The 19,651-nt window shown below is 41.0% G+C and overlaps 1 protein-coding gene across 2 annotated transcripts in view; it reads right to left on the bottom strand.

Moving 5' to 3' along the window:
• The window catches only part of CLSTN2 (calsyntenin 2), a 628,828-nt gene that overhangs the window by 564,323 nt on the left and 44,854 nt on the right, over positions 1–19,651 (bottom strand). Inside the window, exon 1 of one of the 2 annotated variants that reach the window (XM_050779680.1) lies at positions 18,475–18,611. The exons of the other annotated variant lie outside the window; for it this stretch is intronic. Coding sequence (XP_050635637.1) covers positions 18,475–18,487 — 13 coding nt within the window. The 5' untranslated portion in view covers positions 18,488–18,611. Of the gene's footprint in view, positions 1–18,474; positions 18,612–19,651 lie in introns of those variants that run through there. 2 annotated transcript variants of the gene reach the window in all.

Here is a 19,651-nt window from a genome sequence, read left to right as displayed (position 1 = left end):
GCGCGGTGGCTCAAGCCTGTTATCCCAGCACTTTGGGAGGCCGAGATGGGCGGATCACAAGGTCAGGAGATCGAGACCATCCTGGCTAACACGGTGAAACCCCGTCTCTACTAAAAAAAATACAAAAAAAAAAAAAAAAAAAAAAAAAAACTAGCCGGGCGACGTGGCGGGCGCCTGTAGTCCCAGCTACTCGGGAGGCTGAGGCAGGAGAATGGCGTAAACCCGGGAGGCGGAGCTTGCAGTGAGCTGAGATCCGGCCACTGCACTCCAGCCTGGGCGACAGAGCCAGACTCCGTCTCAAAAAAAAAAAAAAAAAAAAAATCACAAGGTCCAAGCAGAAGAGGAAAACTGAGTCTGAAGCTCCTGCTCTTCCCATCAGAGGTAATCTCATTTTAAATTTGGCCTCAAGGTTTCCAGAAACCTTGAGTTTCCAGAAACATAAATTTAGATCTTATGTAGCCTCTGTGTGTGACTAGAATATAAGCCAGAAAATCTGCTGAGAAAATGAGGATGTCAGCTTCTAAGTCCACTCTGGCCCAGAGCAGGTGGTGAGACTCTGCAGTTCCTGAAGCTAGAAGGAAGATCTTCAATGTCCTGCCCTGGCCTTGATTTATGAAAGGTAAGCACTCTTTATTGAGCTTGTGCCAACCATCAAACACTGACTGCAGACTTTACAGAACTCTCCTAAAAGTGGCATGTTGTGGAACTATTATCCCAATTTAAATAAAGAAAACTGAGGTTGGGAGATGTGAAGTCTCTGCTCCAGGTCTCCTATTGGCAGGTACAAGAATGTAGAGTCAGGTCTGTCTGATTCCTGAGCTCAGGAAGGCTTGTTTCTCCACACAACGTTCTGTTCTGATGACTGACCCACTGTCCTGGACCCACACTGCCCTAGAAGACCCTGTACAAACATCTGGACCACACACTGCCCTAGAAGACCCTGTACAAACATGACTTCACCTTAATTCTCACAACCCACTTGCAAGTAGAAAAGAAAACTTTTTGACCATACTAAATGTCCATCAGCTTTTTTTCTTATGCTGTATATACCTCTGACTGGGAAGAAGAGAGGAGTCAGCACTAGCTTCTGAATATGTGCCCTCTTACTCCAGGATCCCAAGAAAACTACAAATTCCAAGTCTCTCATTCATGGAGAGACATAACACATTTATAGAAAGGAAACTTTAATACTTAGAAAAAAGTTGACGTTTTCTAACAGTGACCTATAAATTTGATGAAACTCCATTAAAAAAGTTTTTTCAAGAGACTCGACAAACTGACTCTAAATGTACATTTGAAACGTATATTTGAAAATGTACATTTGAAATGTATATTTGAAAGAAAATAGACCACATCACTTCTAAAGAAGAATGAAGTGGAGGAATTTGCCCTACCAGATACAAAGACTAAATACAGATGTGTAATGATTAAGGCAGAATCATGTTAACTAGAATGCCATTCTGTATTACTAACAGGACTAGAAAAAAATGAACAATGAACCAAAATAGAGAGCACAGAAAGAGATCTTCATATACATGGAACTTGAATGTATAAAAGAAACAACACAAGAGAAAGGAGGGACAATTCACTCCATAGAGCTGTAAAATTTGGTTCTCCATGTGCAAAAATTGAATTGCAATTGCATCTCTATCTCATATTTTTCACAAAATCAACCTTCTGTGTGTGTTTGCGTGTGTGTGTGTGTCTTTCTGATAAATGAAACAATGCACAGAAAATTATAGCAATACAATAAAAGATTGATACATTTGACTTCATTAAAATTAAAAACTTTTATTCATCAAAAGATGACTCAAAGAAAAAGGACAAGGTAAAACCCAGAGAATATATCTGAGAAATAAATGACTAACAAAACATTAATATATTAATATCGAGAATCTATAAACAGCACCTATGAAAAATATTTTTTTTAACGCAAACAATGCAATAGAAAAATTAGCAGTCACAATCCAGTATTTCCTTTTTATTTTTTTTTATTTTTTTTTTTTTTGAGACAGAGTCTCGGTCTTCTTGCCCAGGCTGGAGTGCAATGACATGATCTCGGCTGACTGCAACTTCTGCCTCCTGGGTTCAAGCGATACTCCTGCCTCAGCCTCCCGAGTAGCTGGGATTACAGGTGCCCACCACCACACCTGGCTAATTTTGTATTTTTAGTAGAGACAGGGTTTCTCCATGTTGGTCAGGCTGGTCTTGAACTCCTGACCTCAGGTGATCTGCCCACCTCAGCCTCTCAAAGAGCTGGGATTACAGGCATGAGCCACCACACCCAGCCACAATCAGGTATTCTCACAGATAATTAAACACTTATAGCTAGTAACATATGAAGATATGCTAAGCCTTGGTAGCAAACAGGAGAATGAAAAATAAAGACAAAGAGAATTCATTCAGTTGGAAAAATAAGAAGTCAGACAATACTTAGTGTTCAAGAGAATATGGTTTAATGTAGATATTTTGTACATGTCCAGGAGGAGTATAAAATGATACAAATGCTTTGAAAGATAATTTGGCATTATCTTGTAAATGTGGACAGCCACCTACCCAAAGACCCAGCAGCAGAATGAACAAGTAAAATGTGGATATTTCCCATACTGGAATATTATACAGATACACAAAGTAACATATTAAAGCATACCATGAACAAAAAGTCCCAGAAAACAATATCCAGTAAGATAGCTTGCATTATGTTCAATACAAGTAAAATTAAACAATTTTGGGTAAAGGTATTAGCTATGATTAAAACTTTTGAAAAATAAACAAGATAATATAATCACAGCCTTTAGAAACATGATCACCTCTGTGGTGTACAAGAGGAAGATAGATGGGCGGTGGAAGGAGCACATGGGTAGATGTAAGTTATTGGTAACACGTGATGCTTAGTTTGAGCTGTAGGTTCACAAGTGTTTATTACATTTTTTAATAAATAAAAGAGGGCCAATCATAATAGTATATAATGAAAAGAATTATGATTAATCCAATTCAATATACCTGAGGTCAAATTTTAAAATTGTAGGATACAGATGCGATTGAATATTGGCAATTTCCAAAACTTTCAACTATTAAAGTACCTGTCTGCCATCCATGTAGCTGCAGATTAGAGACTTGTGGCCATGTGGCTCTGCACTCCCCGTTTACCCCTGAGCACAGATGGCAGATAGATCTGTGGCCCCTTAATCCTGAAACCACTTTTCCTTGTCATGGGCATGGCAGACCTCAACAATGGACCTGCCAAGACTTCAAATTCCTTCTCCACATAGCTCTCCACATAGTCACCTGGGACAAAGCATATGGAACAGTGGGTGAGTTCTGTACACAGAAGCCACATCAAGATGTCCAGAACTGCAGATAATTCAGAGATGAAAAATTCAAGGGATCAAAGGCGAGGGGAGAGGAGAAAAGTCTGCTAATGAAGAAGGATGAGAAGTCCATGAGACTGCCATGTGGCTTCCAGCTTGACAAAGTCCTGAGCTCAAGCTACTTCCTGCCTTGGTCCCAGAGAGAAAGGGAAAATCAGGATAGACAATAGCATATTTAACTTGACATGTGGAAAATATGCTATGCTGTGAGGTGTGGAGGCTGGAAATAGAAAGCAATTTCCTGAAGAAAAATCTCTGTTCATGGGTGACGGGGTCATTTGGGGTCCCTGAGGAAGATTGGATATTGAGAGCTCAGGAAGGAAATGTGATTCTTTCAATGCCTCCCTGGATGCTCACAGCAAGCAGGACCTTAGCCAAGACAGATGATTCCAAAGAAGACCCGCGGGCATGGCTGATATCAGCAGCCTCTTTGCTCCAATTGCCCCCTGAGCTACTCCAAGCCAGAGCCACAACTCAGAACAGGTGCCCCAGCAAATGTCAGAGAGATAAAGGCTGAGGCACCCGTGATGCATGGTTCTTTCTTTTGGTTTAAAGCCAAAGTATTTTGGGCCTGAGACTTGAGTCATTTAGGAAGTACATCTAAGGGAGGAAAGGAAGAAAAGAAATAAGAAGGAAGGGACCATCTTTCTCTTGTAAACTCCTTAGTGGCAAGGGAAACAGCTGTGAATTTTTTACAGCGCCTTTACTGCCTAGCAGTATATGGGGCATACTATATTCTCAATAAGTGCTGTCTATTTCTTACTCAATTCCTCCAATCCATGAGGCTCATTTAAGCAAAAGGGAATATTCAGGGGAAGGATGTGTCATGCAAGCATTAAACAGGATCAGAGGCTGGCAGTGGAGGGGTATCAAGGGAGAAACAAAGGGGAGCAGTCCCGTCAAAGGAACTTTGGATCCTGGAAGGTTTGATTGCAGCCCAGGGTCTCAGTGAGGGCAGAGTAATAGGAGGCTTAACACCTCACAGAAAATTGTCTCCATGTAAGAATAATAAAGACAGAATATGTGGTGGCCCAAGGCAATGGAGTGAGCACAAAACCAGAAATTCAGAAGTCTAAAGTAAGGCATCATTTCTCAGTTTCCTCATCTGTTAAGTGGGTATGATGACTACCAAGGTTGTGTAAGGATTAAGTGATATGGATGTGGATGCGGAATTATGACAGAAAGTTTGAAACATTGTAGAAACACAAGAAAAGGTCACTGACAAGTGCTACTCAAAAATGTGGCTAGGTATAGGCAAGTTGCAAATTCTTGGAAACGAAAGTGCGGGAAGATACAGTGCCCAAACCTAAGACCTGAACTCATTTAGGTGTAGCAGAAAAGCACTAGGTCTGCCTGAAGACCCCTGTGAATAAGATTTGCTCAGCGCCCCCTGCTGTGGCAGGTGCATGTGAAGAGCAGAAGAACCATCATCCCTGGGAAGAGAGAGAGGTTAAGTCAGCGCTCTACTGGGAGACCTTCCCTGAGTCTCTGTGAAGATCCCACCACACTCATCCTGGGGGCTGGGCAACAGCAAGCCATGGAACCACCCCCAGGCAGCTGCCAAAAAATAGCTCTCAAGGACTGGCCCTACTTCCACAGATTCATTGTGTCAGTCACAACTCTCATTTGTGCAGTTTCCTGCCATTTGTGATTCACTTGTCATATGCTTTCTTTAAGTTCTCCCAGTCCCATCACATCTGTCAGTATTTTTATACCCGTTTGTCAGATGAGGAAATTGAGACTCAAACTGGCTCAAAGTCATGTAAGTGGTTTGTGGCAAAGTCAGGATTTAAACTGATATATTCTTGGCCACAAAGCCACTGTTTGGGACCTCAGCATTAATAAATTCATCAGAACAACATCCAGAAAGTACAGGCACAGTTTGTGAGTTTCTTTTTTGGCCGGGTGGGGCATAGAGTGAAGGGGGTGGGATATACTCTTTGAGCCAAAGGCCCTTCAAGAGAGTGCACACTGGGGATCAAGGTGAGGTTCTGATGTCCATTTGATCATCTTTTAGCCACATACTCAAGAGTAGCTGGACCCTAGCCATTGTTCACCCCTCCTCTTCCTTGCAGGCTCCAGGGAGGAAGCAGTAGGTATTAGGAAACAAAGGGCCACCCAGTGTCCCCAGGACAGGGGTCTATGGCACAAGCTGAGTTAGGATATGAGGTACAGGCCACATGGATCTAGAACCACATGAATCTAAATCTTGGAACCAGTGCTAGAACCTCTGCAGGTAGAAGGAGAAAGAGAGAGACCATCAGTCCAAAGAAGGGTTTAGCCTAAATTACCTACCAAGAAGTACTCTTGGAATAGGAGGGAAGGAGGAAAGACCAGGCTGGATCTCCCTATAAAAGCATGAGAAGAAAGAGGGCCTGTGTCCAGCATTCCAGAGTGACTGACCTCCCCCTCCCATACACACACACACAACAGAAATTGAGACACAATTAAGATCTCATGCATTGACCAATCAGCCCTCTTTCCTCATAGGGGAAATGAAAATGGGGTTTAGAAGAAAGACAGAACTGCAAAAAGGGAAAATGAAATTAGCTTCCTGTTTGTCCCAATAGGATGCAGAAGAGAGGACTTCAAAGTGTGCATGAGTACACTCTTAAGTGTAGTCTGGTCTCCTCCAGGGAAGTGGAGGAAGGGAGGAAAGGATCAACAGGAGATAAGGAGGTTTAGAGCAAAGCAGCCTTCAACTCCCTAGCACTTCTACTCCTCAATTTTCTGTACCTTCCAGCCCCCTCTCCAGAGCTCCTGGCTTCATATTCTTCTATTTCTCCTTGAGGGAAAATTATGTTTCTCTTGGTTGGTTCTCCCATGGCTCCTCCTAGAATCCTTGGTAACCAGGAGGCACTTTGTAAATGGTACTGCAGCAGATACGGGGCACAGGAGCTCTGATTTGATTAATGAGTCTGGCACAGTGCCTGACACATAATAGGTGCTCAGTACATACTTGTTGAACAAATGGCTGAAGCTCTCTGTTTTGCCGACAGGAAAAATAGTACTAAAGTCTGGTACTGCTGCAGGAGAGCTTTGACTCTGGTAAGCCCTCTCTTCTGAGCTTTGCACAGGCAGATTCTGAGCTTCCTGTCATGTTTCCTGACCCACCACTCCCTACTCCCACCGTGTCTTAGAAGGTAAGAGTAGAGTAGAGGGTTGTCAAAGGGAAGGAGGCATTCTTTCAATTCTGAGAAGATTGAGATATGACTATATTTTACTCTTCTCCCTCTTTAAGAGTCATTGCATAAGCAATCCTCAATTTTTCGTTTACCAAATGCCCCGTCCTCATTCATACTTCCATGCCTTTGTGCATTCTGACACCCTCGTAAATTGCCCTCTCCACACTCTTCCATTTGTTAAAAGTCTTGTACAGGGATACCTTCTTCCCAGTTGCTAGTGAGCCCCTTGAAGACAGAACACCTGTTGTTCATTTCCATTCATCTAGTAGCAGGTACCCTATTTTTCTTTGGAAACCATCTTCAGTCCACACAAGTGATTGCATCCCCACCCCATGTAACAGAACAAGCAGACCTGGACAATGGGTCTCAATTATAAGACTGATGTCAAAGCTGCTGTGGAGTAAATGCCTCTCCTTATTAGACCCAAAATCAATAGGATGACCTCAAGTTGTCAGGGGCTACATGGGAGGGTAAAGAAGAAGGCAAACCTGAGAGATACCAGCTGTATACCAGCAATGCTGCCTGAGGACCTGGATTCAGCCCTGCCAGAAGTCCACACCTAGACTTCTCATTGTGTAAACCTACAAATTCTTTCTCTGTTTGTGTGTTTGAGCCAGTTTGAGTCAAGTTTTCCATCACTTGCATCTGAAACAACCTTGGCTAATATAAATGTCACCATAGCCCCAGGGATCTAACAGAGCATGGTACATACTGCACATTAAATAAATATTTAATTAAATTCAGCAACTTGGTAGCAGCCTATTGAAATCTTGGCCTTTGAAAGTGCAACTTAACATCACCCTATGGCTTCTTGGGACAAAGAAAATCTTCCTGTTCTATTTTGACTGCTGATCTCATTGCAGCATCACTTTAGTTTCTCAGGAGCTGCTATGAGGAGAAGCTTATTGTCTTCTAACTTTTGGAAGAGCACTTCTAATTAAAGCAATATTAAACAGTAATAACTGTCTTATAGTTTTATGGCAATGCCCATGATCACATAAATAAGCATTTTATATCCAATTAGCATTTTATATTTATTCAATCCTAAAACAATCTAGCATTTTTATTAATCAAATAAAATAGCATTTAATAGATATGGTTGTTTTAGCTTCTGAAATTAGCCACATATAAAATAGCACTGCATTCAAGTATGCAATATATTGCCCCAAAAGAACAATATGTGCTCACCACAATTTCCATCAACACAGTGCCTGTATTTACCCAAATAAGATAAAACCAACATTTTCCATAATTCCATCATCATTTGCATGATACTTTCATGATTTCTGTTATAGCTATGTGCCACCTGTACTAGTATTTACTTTAAATATTTCTTTAAATAGACTTATTTCATTCATTTAAATAATTTTATTTTTAAAAGAAAATTTTATATCATGAGTTTGATACGCTAGCTACTCTTTAAGACAATATTAAAATGAAGACATAAAAATTAATATAAAAATGGTTTCTCTCTGCACCAATCTGAAGTCATTCTGTACACCAACAATGGTATTATGGTACATTTGGGGGAAACATGTGAATTAAACCATTACAGTGAGACCTCCAAGCACATCTTGTCTAGCATCTTCCTGAGCCTACCTGTGTCACATGACATCTACCTGTTCAGCTCTCACCCCTGAGGTGGGGTCTCTACCTTGGACCTCCCTGTAGACAGCCTTCTCTTTATTAAGCATTTACTCATTTATTGATAGACTAGGGACTGTCAGTAAAAAGTTAAAATTATCTTTTACATAATGAATGACCTCTTTGATCTGGCAGGGTGATTACATATTAAGCAAAGGATGTATTTCTGAAGGTGTCAAGACAATTTTAAATAAGTACATTTCAAAACCTGAGAGTAAATATGAACTAAGGGGGGTGGGTCCTAGAAACACCTAAATCTGCAAACACACCCTTGCATATTTGATTTTAAGGCTGCTTTTCGTTTTCTCAACACTGGGCCTAATATTCCACAGAGTGCTCCCATCTACACCACCATCCAGCATATCATGGCAGCTATCTGGCCTTCTTCATGGTATTTTAGCAGTTCTGCCTTCTGGACCTAACTTATTGACATTCAGGTACAATTTTCAGGACTAGTAATGTTCCTTAATGAACACTTGGATGACATTGTTATAGGGTATAAAAAAGGATTTCCAATTATAATAACAGTGAATGTTAAAATAACAGCACAATGATTACCAAAATGACTCACAGCCTTCCAACGCCTACAAGCAACAAAAGATTCACAGGATTTGGACAAAGGATGGGCTATTTTGGTTTACCAGTTCAAGGGTGAGCAGAGTTTATAGTTCAGCCATCTGGCTTTGAAATCTTGTAATTTCTAAGAAAAAAATAATGGGAGGATCAAATTGTTTCCGAATTTGTGCATAAAGTGACGATTAAAACTTTCACATTACACTTTTCAAATCTGCTAGTTCAATTTCACATAGATTGCATTGTTGCTGTGAAGAGTCTTTCAGAAGGGAAGAACTAGGAAGTAGCACGGACTGGCAGGGTGGTGGGAAAAGCCTCTTGGTGGAACTTAAAGGTAGGGAAATTTGCCAAGGGTGGTGGGGAGTAGAGGTGCTTGCCATTTGACACCACTACAGACACAGTAAGGCTCAGTGCAGAACTGTTGAGTACGTTATCTCAATTGATTCTTACATCCTATTTTAGAGCTCAGAAATCCAGAGGCACAGGGAGGTTCCAGGATTTTCTGACCTCTGCAGGGCCCAGGAGAAGGCAGCCTTTACTTTGGGGAAGGGGGAGTGAGGGCAGACAGAGCAAAGGGCCCTTGAACACCCAGAGGGATAGAGTGTGGGGAGCTTGGTAACAGGCCACGTGGAAGTAAGGGGCACAAGCCGTGTGGAGGGCAGCACTCTCTGCAACAGAAAAGATAAATAACATGCAGTAGGGAGTGGAAGGCCTCAGAAATGCAGGGGAGGGAAACCACCACAGCTGGAGAGCATGGGAGGAAGGTGAGTGGAAGAGGAAGTATAGATCTGTGATGGCTACAGAAGAGGGATACCCTGCCCCTGCAGTAATATGGTGGAGTCCTAGGTGGCTGCAAAGTGTCCTCAAGGCTTTGTACCAGGCCTGAGGCTAAACGGGAAGAGAAGGAGGCTCTGATAGGGTTTGCAACAGCAGAGGGGAAACCCCAGCAGAATCCTGGACCCAACTTGACCATTTTTTACCCATGAGACCTGGGCTGCCTATCACTGCTGTAAGGACTGACTGCATAACACAAGTCCAAGTGTTCCCCAAATTGTAAAACAGATTAAAGGAGCTGTCTCAGGTTAGCGGGCTCTCCCTGCCCCTGCTGAGGAGGGAGTATGGCTGAACTCCTGTTCATATTACACACATGAGATGACACATTTCTATCACACTCTGTCCTTGAGCTTACTGGGAGTGACTAAGTAATCATGCAAATCCATCTGCATTATAAGCCACAAACCCCTAATAGAAATTGTTCAAATAAAAATTTCTAAATCCAGGCAGGACCCCACCAGCCAGCAGTGAACTTTTACTTGCATGGAGGCAATACTTACCTCCCCAATACTCAAGCCCTACCAAGCTCTTGGTGCATCCTTGCAACTTTCTCTTCTTGGACATCCTCCCACTCCTTGCTCCCCACCACGGTACCACCTTGCCTATCCAGAACCCCACAGACCACAGCAAGTGCTTCTCCTGAGTGCACCCATATTCTCCAGATGTCTGTTTACTTCTTATTCTCTCCATCACAAGAAAGTTTCTGGGGCAAGGACTACATCTTATTTCTCCTTATATGTCACTACCTAGCAGAGCAGCCAGTACATACTGAACACAACTCAATAAACTGACTTTGTGACTGATGCTCCACAAACACCATGGGATATGGACCAAGTGGTCACTGTATGTGGAAGTTCTCTTCATTATGTTGGTGTTGTGCTGTCAATACTCTACTTTAAAATTTTAACCTGCTGAAGTTTGCCTATCCTTGTGAATGTAGCAAAATGCGCCTGTTTTCCCCCTTGTTTCTTATTCTTAATGTATGAAATTTAAAGGGAAAGTCTAATTGGGCCCAATGAAGTAAAGAAAAATGTTTGAAACTCTGGCTGGTAGCACCAAGTCAGAGCTTCCCTGAAAGGGGAAACACAAGGCTATAAGGACAAGCGCTGCACCAGCTCCAACTGCACTCAGCAAATGCCCCCAGGTCCCAAAAGCAGCATTCCCATTAAGATGCCTTTAGAAACATGCGGGTTTTACAATGCTAAAATCTAGTGCTGGTCTTCCAATACTAAATAAGGGATCGGACCCATTCTCTGTTTCTGAGAATTCACATTCACTCTCCTTATTCCCTGTGAGAACCACTTGACTTTTCTTCTCTTGTCACTGGTTTGGCATAACTATGGGAGCTGTTATACAAGAAGTACAGGTCTTCTTCTGGAAAATTAAAATCATTCCAGTTCCTGTATCTCAGAGACTGAATTCCCCAGGGGTTCAGTGACTAATCTATCACCCTCTAGGTGTACAATTTGATCAGTTTGACTTGTTGTGTGCCTGGTACCTCAGCAGATCTCGAGGAGGATCAAGGACAATGGAGGCAGGAGACCTGGCAACCTCCTACTACTGGAGGTGATTAAATTCCACTGACAACAATGATGTCCCTGTACTGTTTGTTGATTGGTAGAAAAATAGTTTTTAGGAAGCGCTTTTACTTTTTTACTTAATATCTCTCTTACCTATGCAATATAAGCTCCAAGCCAGTGGCATAATGGCAGGCAGCTTTTGGAAAGAGACCCTGTTAGTGAGAAAGATGGGACTACTTGAGAGTCAGGCTGAAAGACGGCGGACTAATGAGCTCAGCCAGTTACTTTGTTGTCTATTTTCAGTGGCTCTGTTGGCCATCTAGTCTTTCCTGCCATAGACAATGCTGCAATTAACATTTTTAAATACATAAGCTCTTGTCCATTTCTAATATTCCTTCCTTAGGGAAATTTCTATGACTTTAATTACTGAATACAGGGGTATAAACATTTTAAGACCATTTGACACATACTGCAAAAGCACCACACAACCAGAAGTTTGTAAGGGCCTGGCATTGGACATGGCCCGGCATTGGACATGGCCCATTACTTACTATCTTTTTAAATTATATGAGCAGAAAGGAAAAAGCAGCTATACCTTGTTTGCATTAATTGGATTATTTTTTAAAAAATACTTGACTCTGCTGGGCATGGTGGCTCACACCTGTAATCCCAGCACTTTGGGAGGATGAGGTGGGCGGATCACGAGGTCAGAAGATCGAGACCATCCTGGCTAACACGGTGAAACCCTGTCTCTACTAAAAATACAAAAATTAGCCAGGCATGGTGGCGGGTGCCTGTAGTCCCAGCTACTCAGGAGGCTGAGGCAGGAGAATGGCGTGAACCCGGGAGGTGGAGCTTGCAGTGAGCTGAGATTGCGCAACTGTACTCCAGCCTGGGTGACAAAGCGAGACTCCATCTCAAAAAAAAAAAAAAACACACACACAAAAGAAGAAACAAACAAACAAACAAAAAAACACCTTGACTCTCCAAAAGACAGAGGAACTAAATCATTGTGGGTGACTTGTATTCTTAGGATTGATAGGCCCAGGGGAATATTTTTTAACAGCATCAAGCTACAGAATAGGGATGTATGATATAATTTTAAGTCAAGGAGAGTGCATAAGAACAGTAACTGAGGATGATCTAAAAGCATCTTTCCATATAGAAACCCAACCTTCATACCAACTCTGTTTCTCAGGCATCTCCACCACCTTTCAAATATAGCCCATAGCCAGCCCCCAAGTGTACAATGGATGGCGATGACAAATCCAGCTCTCTGGTACTTTGTGTGCTGGTACCATAGAGTTAGTCCATGAGAGACATCCCTGTCCTTACAGGCAGGGAAGAGTGTACATTGTACTGCCAGCTAATGGCATTGCTGAGCATGATCAAACAATATAGGAATGTGCAATTCCACAAAGAAAAGTCCATAAAGGGCTGGAGGAGACCTGAACAAAAGCAACAGAGAAATTTAATCTAGGCACTGAATAATCTGGGTGGAAGGAGAAGGGAAACCAGCGACCCTACTACTAGACATAATAGAAAGCTTAATGTTCTCCACAAGAAGAGGGCAGCAGTGTTGCACTAAGCAAACACCCTCCCCATAATATTCCAGGCCCTGCAGGAGCACAGACACCCAAATGTTAGAACCTAGCCCTGCCACTTACATTGGGCAAGATACTGAGCCTCCCTGGGTCAGAGACCATATTCCCTCAAAGGGCTGGGGTGAAGATTGATGAGATAACAAAGCCTAATATCTATTAGGCTAAATCCTAAAGCCTAATATCTAATATTATTCCATGCCTCAGAAGCCATGGCATAAAGGGTAGCTATTATTATTAATAATTATGGTAATGATTCACAGCAAAAGTCTTTATGTGCAGGTAATAATTTACTTTAAAATTTCCAGTACACTCTGAAACTTGCTTTATAAAAATTCAGTTGTACTCTCAAAAACCCAGACCAATCATGCAGATATGACTGTTTCCTCGATAATGTCATAGAGAAAACATGCCCAATCTGCCTCCCAAGGTTAGTATGACTTGAGAAAGAAATGCTAAAGAGCTTGTAAAGAACTGAAATGCTAGATAATCAGGAATAGATAATTGATATTCAGCTATACATACACTTGGACAACAAGGCTTGAGTCTGCCATGTCGAGTGTGGGAGCCACTAGCCACATGTGACTATTTCCATTTAAATTCATCAAAATTAAATGAAGTTTAAAAATTCTATTTCTTAGTCGCACGAGCTACATTTCCAAGGCACATACTGCTGGTAACTACCATATCGAATGGCACAGATACAGAACATTCCCATAATCCTAGGAAGCCCTACAGTTCAGTCTGGATAACACAAACTGAACCTCCTGGCAACCAGGCCCTGAATACACACTCCAAAGGCATGGCAGAGCAACCAAGATTCAATCGCTTTCTTTTCTCCAGCTTTGTGCCTAAGTCTCTGTATTCAAATAAGCCATTTTTAGTGACAGCTACAGACCTCTTTGAGAACTGATGAAAGCAATGGATTCTATTTTTAGGAAAAACAATGCACATGGGAATATAAACACACAATCATACACACACACACAGAATTCTGCAAACAATGTCAGAGTTTCGGGACATGCACACTCATAGACCCCCCAGCTAGGAAACACAATCTAGAGAAGCCAAAGGACCATTTATGAAACAGTTGACTTATATCAAGCTGAGAGGATCACCTAAGAGGTTTTGCGAGGGAACAAAGCTCAAAAAGCTCTCCAAATTCTGTTTCACACCACTTTATTTGGGTTGTCTTTCCTTACTTATACAGAAATGGCCAACTCTCCAGTTTTTTACTTCGTACTAGACTTAGTCCATCCCCACTCTGAGACTTGCACGTCATGGCTGAGTTTAGATTTTAGATAGAGGACAATGGGCAGCCATTGGAACATTTTAAGCAGGAATGTGAGCTAATCTTATTTGCCTTAAAAAATCTGTTGAGTGGAGAATTGCCTATGGAGAATGAATTGTGGAGACCAGAGCAAGAGACCACATAACAGGTGACAGGAGATCCTGACAGGCAGCAGTGGCGTGCGCTTGCTCGTGACAGTGGAGATGGAGAGAACTGGGCAGATCTGAAGCACATTTTGGAGATGAAGCTGATGGCATTGTTACTGGATTGCAAGTAATAGGTAAAGAAAAGTTTTTTGGCTGGAGCAGCTGTGGTATAGATACAAAAAAGAACAGATTTGCTGAGGATTGGCAATGGGGAGTAGGGGAATGAGCATTCTGTTTTGACCTTTGAGATAGTCAATGGGATCCAAGTGGAAATATCAAGCAAGGAATTTGAGATACAAGGATGGAGTTAGAGGTATAACTTTCATCTTATAGATGATATTTAAAACATCTCATCACAGCACTGGACAGGATTACCTATGGAGTCATGTAAGCAGAGCTTAAAAGAGCACCTTGGAGATAGCCCAAGAAAAGGCCAACACAAGGGTCAGAGGAGTTGGAAAGAAGATAGGCAATCAGGACAAAGTGGTGTGGGAGGTAAGAGGAACACAGCTGATATCACAGCATTTAAGAGAAGGCAGTGGTTTTGGAAGAAGGGGTGGTCACCAATGTTAAAGGCTGCTGAGAGATCCAGTCATATAAGAATGAAGAAGAACCCTTGGAGCAGGTAGTGAGTACAGGACCTTGTCAATGCCTCATGGCTACCAAAACCAAATAGGAACAGGGTGAAGGGAGAATAAGAGCAGACAGAGTGACTAGATGTACTTATTTCTGGTAGTGCTTTCATCTCCTGAAGCATCATCTTTGATAACATTCCTTGTTTATGAGGGACACTGACCACCTGCAGCCTCCATTACTATGGATCATCCTGGAGAATAGTTTCTAGAGTAACAACCCAGGCTTTTGGCTAAAATTAGAATGTACCTAATCCCACAGCTACCACGCAGTGGGTGTCTCCACTGCTGTCTTAAACACAAGCTCTCTCTTACTCTCCTTCTCGATTCTCATGATGAGTATTTTTGAACATGCCATTATTGCAAATAACCCATTGCTTAGCTGATTAAAGAGGCAGATCAATTTGTGGACTGATGCCAGTAAGTTTTATCTTCAGTTCCAAGAGAGAACAAAGAATGAAAGAAAGAAATGTAAGGAATGAAGAACATTTGGGGGGGTTGAATCAAATTACAAATGATTAAAAAATAATATACCTTTATATATTTATTTTTAGAAGCATTAGACTACTGGGTTTTAATTTCATATTATTACAAATATGCAAAGTTAATAATATACTATTGATTGGGTAGGCTTCATTTAACATGTATAGCACTTTATATAAAACAAAATAAGATATACAGTATCTCCTAAATAATTTGGAGGTTTTTTTTTTAAATGTTAACATTACATGGTAAATTATTACATAGTTTAATTAACTACGATATTGAAAGAGGCATTTTGATTCCCCAAGAAATGTAAATCAAATGGTATTTAAATATTTAATTAAAAATGGAATTTACATATAATTTTATACTTTTAGAAATCTAGTAGACAGCAGTGTTATTAATATGAAACAATCCCTTCTATCTCCAAAGTTCATAACACAATAGCATTTGGATTCTCTTGGCTTTAAGGTTAAAACAGAAGAAGATTTCAAGGCCGTGGAGTGAATATGTAAACCTTATGATACTGAATTAAGGAAAAAGTTCTTTTCTCTCTTAGGAGTGCTTTCAGGCATATTTCTCCAGATGAGACCCACAACTTCAAACTTCTTTTCTAATTAAGATTTTAATGTAGTTAGATTATGTTAAATCAGTTGAAAACCATCATTCCCATCTTCTTTTCTTTCAGTTCACTCTTTTTATAAACAGATTTCCACAAGAGTGGCTACTGGTTACAGGTGAGCAATACATGTATAATCAAATTTCACCAATCGAAATATATGAATATAACATGCCAAAACTAGCCCCAAATCCTTCCAGTAACAGTAGACAAAAAATACCAGATTAGAGGCAGACCTTGCATAGGAAAGAGCTGATCTCTGACGTTTTTATTTGTTGCTTTTGTTCCTAAAATATCAGTGACTGCTTTGAAGTACTGATCATTATGAAACCTTCATGCACAGCCAGATTATATATATATACACTATATATAATATATAGGATTATATATTATATATTTTATACATACACTATATATAATATATAGGATTGTATATTATATATGTTATATATAGTGTATATATAATATAGTTAATATGTAATATATATACAGTCTATATAATGCCCTTTGTAGTCTATAATACATATACAGTCTCTCTCTATATATATACACATAGATATGCATATATATGCATATATATATAGTGTGAACTAATGTCTAGAATTGGTCCACTATCAACATTTCCAACTTATCTCAATATTATCTAGTCACATCTAGTTTTATTGCATCCATAATGATTTTTCTCTATTCTATTCAGGTTACATGCACATTTCTTCTTCATAGGCTGCAACAAAGGCTGATTTGAGACTTTAGCCATTACTCCACAGGAGAATTTTTGGCAGCAATGCAGTGAAACTACAGACGAACCTTTACTCACAAACAGATTGCAGTTCTGAACACTACCACCCGGTGGTGGGTCAGAGTTGCCATACATGGCTTTCTCAGATCTAGGAAAGTTTACAAGTTGTAGATGCCACATAAAGAAGGCTCTCTGAGCATTGTTTAAAAACTTTCTAGCATTTGCAGCTATAAAAAATTCTCATACAGCAGAAATTAAGCCCCCACAGAAGCATCTGAATACCAAGGGTATTATATCTACTAGGAAACCTGTGAGCATTTTGTAACTAAAAAAAAATCAAGATGTTTTACATTAATATAATATACTATCATTCACAAGTATAAATAGATTTACAATTCATACCAAAAAGCCTCTCTAAAGTATAATTGGAGCAGATGGTAAGTTCATTTGGCCGACTGTAACCTAAAATTATATTAATAATAGTACCTGAAAATATAAAAATTCAACCAAAAACAAATACACAAAGAGACAAGAAATTAGTTGTATATTTTAATTTGCTGATGAACACTTAATTCAGTTAGGAAAACCTGCCCACAGTAAATTTGGCTTCTCCTGAGTAGCAAATGAATTATTATTGGCTGAATTAGCAAGCTCCTCGTGTCTCACGTCTATTCTTCCTTGCTTGCCAATAGAGGGAAGGAAATACACAAATCATGGCAACTCTCCAACCCAGCTGGGTTGGAATACTGAAGGCAGATATTGATCAGCAAGAGAGGGAGGGGTCAGGGTGGGGCAGCCTTGGAAACAGACAGAATTTCCTTCTCCACCTGTGATTCCCAGCATGGAAGTCCACCTTTTCACTTGCTTACCTTGTAGCATGAGCCCAAAGGAGACAGAGGCTCTTGGAGCCATGGGGTGGCCCAAAGTCAAAGTGAATAACTGGAAAGAGCAAAGATTCTCTCCAAAAAGGCAACCACCTTGCTTTACAAAGCAGCCACATAGCTTTAGGCAGCTAATTGAAATTGATTTAGCAAATGCAGGGACACAGTTTGGACGCCTGAACTCTTTTTGTTCCTTTGATTTAGTCTGCCTAACCTCTCTCACCATTTAATTCTAATTAGATAGAGCCAGAAAATTGAATTGGCAGGAATAGTCATTGACATTTAATTAATGTCTGGCATTCCATTTGTTGAAGAAGAAAGTTGAAGTAATGGAAACTTGGCATAGCCATCTGGAAGAATAGGCAATGATAAAAATTACACGAGGCCTGTGCTTTCAAAGGTCATTAATACCACAAGAATACTCATCCTATTTTATGTGGTTCATTCTTGTCCCCGTGAAGAAACTTAAACTTTAGGGTTGATGTTCTACCTGTGTCCCTATTGCCTAGAACAGAGCTAAGAATACAGCAGATGCTCAAAAGCATTTTAAAATATCACTGCATTTTCACAAAGAGGGGAATTCAGGGGTGAGGGGCTGCATTATTCCCCAAGCACACAGCTATATCCTCTCAAAAAGTCAGTTGAGAGAATGACATTTTCCAAAAAGGTGAGAGAAAAGAGATGAGGCCACTGAGACCTAACAGTAAAACCCAAATATGTGCAGATGACCCACAGGCAGGATAGCTTTGATTGCCCAATTAAACCCACACATAAAATTCCAACTGCAGGGAATTCTCTGCCCCTCCCCACATCATAGCACACACCATTAATTTCAGATATCTAGGCACGAGTTACAAGAAAGAACGAAGAAGGCAGTAAATGACCTCCCTAAGGCTGCTAGAAGTCAGTGTGGACCACTTTTGTGGTCACATAGCTCTCCATATGTATCACAAACCTGGTGTAGGCATAGGTCTGAAGTCTCTTGTATCCCGTAGTGCTTGGAAGTACTCTGCCCACAGTGGGTGCACAGTCCTTTCACTGAGACCTTCAGCACATATCTACCAAGTGCCTACTTGTGGTGGCACAGTTCTGGGCCTGTGGATAAATCAGGGGACCAACATGTGAGATATTCTCACACAGATTATGATCAGGAGGAGAAGATAAATTAACAGATAATATAGTGTAGAATCGGTAAGTACTATGAAGAAATGTAAAGCAGGAGAAGGAAAGAGACAGTGATGAGCAAGAAAGAGGGTACCGTTTTCCATAATATGGTCATACATGGACTTTCCGATGAGCCTGCATTTCAGCCTAGACTTAAATGAAGTGAAAGAGCGAGGGACATGGACATCTGGAGTAAAAGTCCATCAGGGAACGGCAAGTGCAAAGGCCCTGAGGCAGGAGGAAGCTTGAAGTGCTGAAGAAAGTGCAAGAAGAACAGTGTGGATGAAGCAGAGAAAGGTGGGGACAGAATGATAGAAAATGAAGCTGGGGAGGTGGCCAGTTCATGTAGAACATACATACCGGGGAAGGCAATAGAGTTTTAAGGTTTGCATTTTCAGACTAGGGACCTAGGGTGGGGACAAGAAGACTATCAGGAGACTACTGCAGTCATTCAGGTGAGAGACGATGGTGGCCTGGACCAACCAGGTCTCTGGTGTGGTCACTAAACAAGTGTAGAAGTTAATAGATTATAAATGCATTTTGAAAGTTGAATTCACAGGATTTCCTAGTGGATGCGATGTGAAGTGAGAGCAACAGACAAGAGTCAAAGGTGACTGCAAGATGACCTGAACAAGCAGATGAATGGAAATGCCATTTGCTGAGATAGGGAACACTAGGGGAGGGGGAAGAAGGGTCATGGGTTTGAGAGGGAGGAGCCAAGAGTCCAGTTTTGGCACATAAATACTGGCTGATGTTGATGATAATGACAACAATGGTGATACAGCAGAAAGTGAAGTAAAGAGCTCATCTTGATTTTCAAAAATTAAATAGTATTCCTCAGGGAACCAGTCAAGAAGCTCCCCTCTGCAGCTCTCTATAGGAACCTGGACTTAATTTTTAAAATTTTTTTTAGAAATGTGCCTCTATGCCCAAGACATGTAGGCGAGCAATCTCGCAGGGATGTGCGG

Source organism: Macaca thibetana, chromosome 2 (genome assembly GCF_024542745.1).
Source record: "Macaca thibetana thibetana isolate TM-01 chromosome 2, ASM2454274v1, whole genome shotgun sequence".
NCBI classification, from domain to species: Eukaryota; Metazoa; Chordata; class Mammalia; order Primates; family Cercopithecidae; genus Macaca; species Macaca thibetana.
Note: the sequence above shows the minus strand (reverse complement) of the source record. Positions and strands in the feature narration are given on the sequence as shown.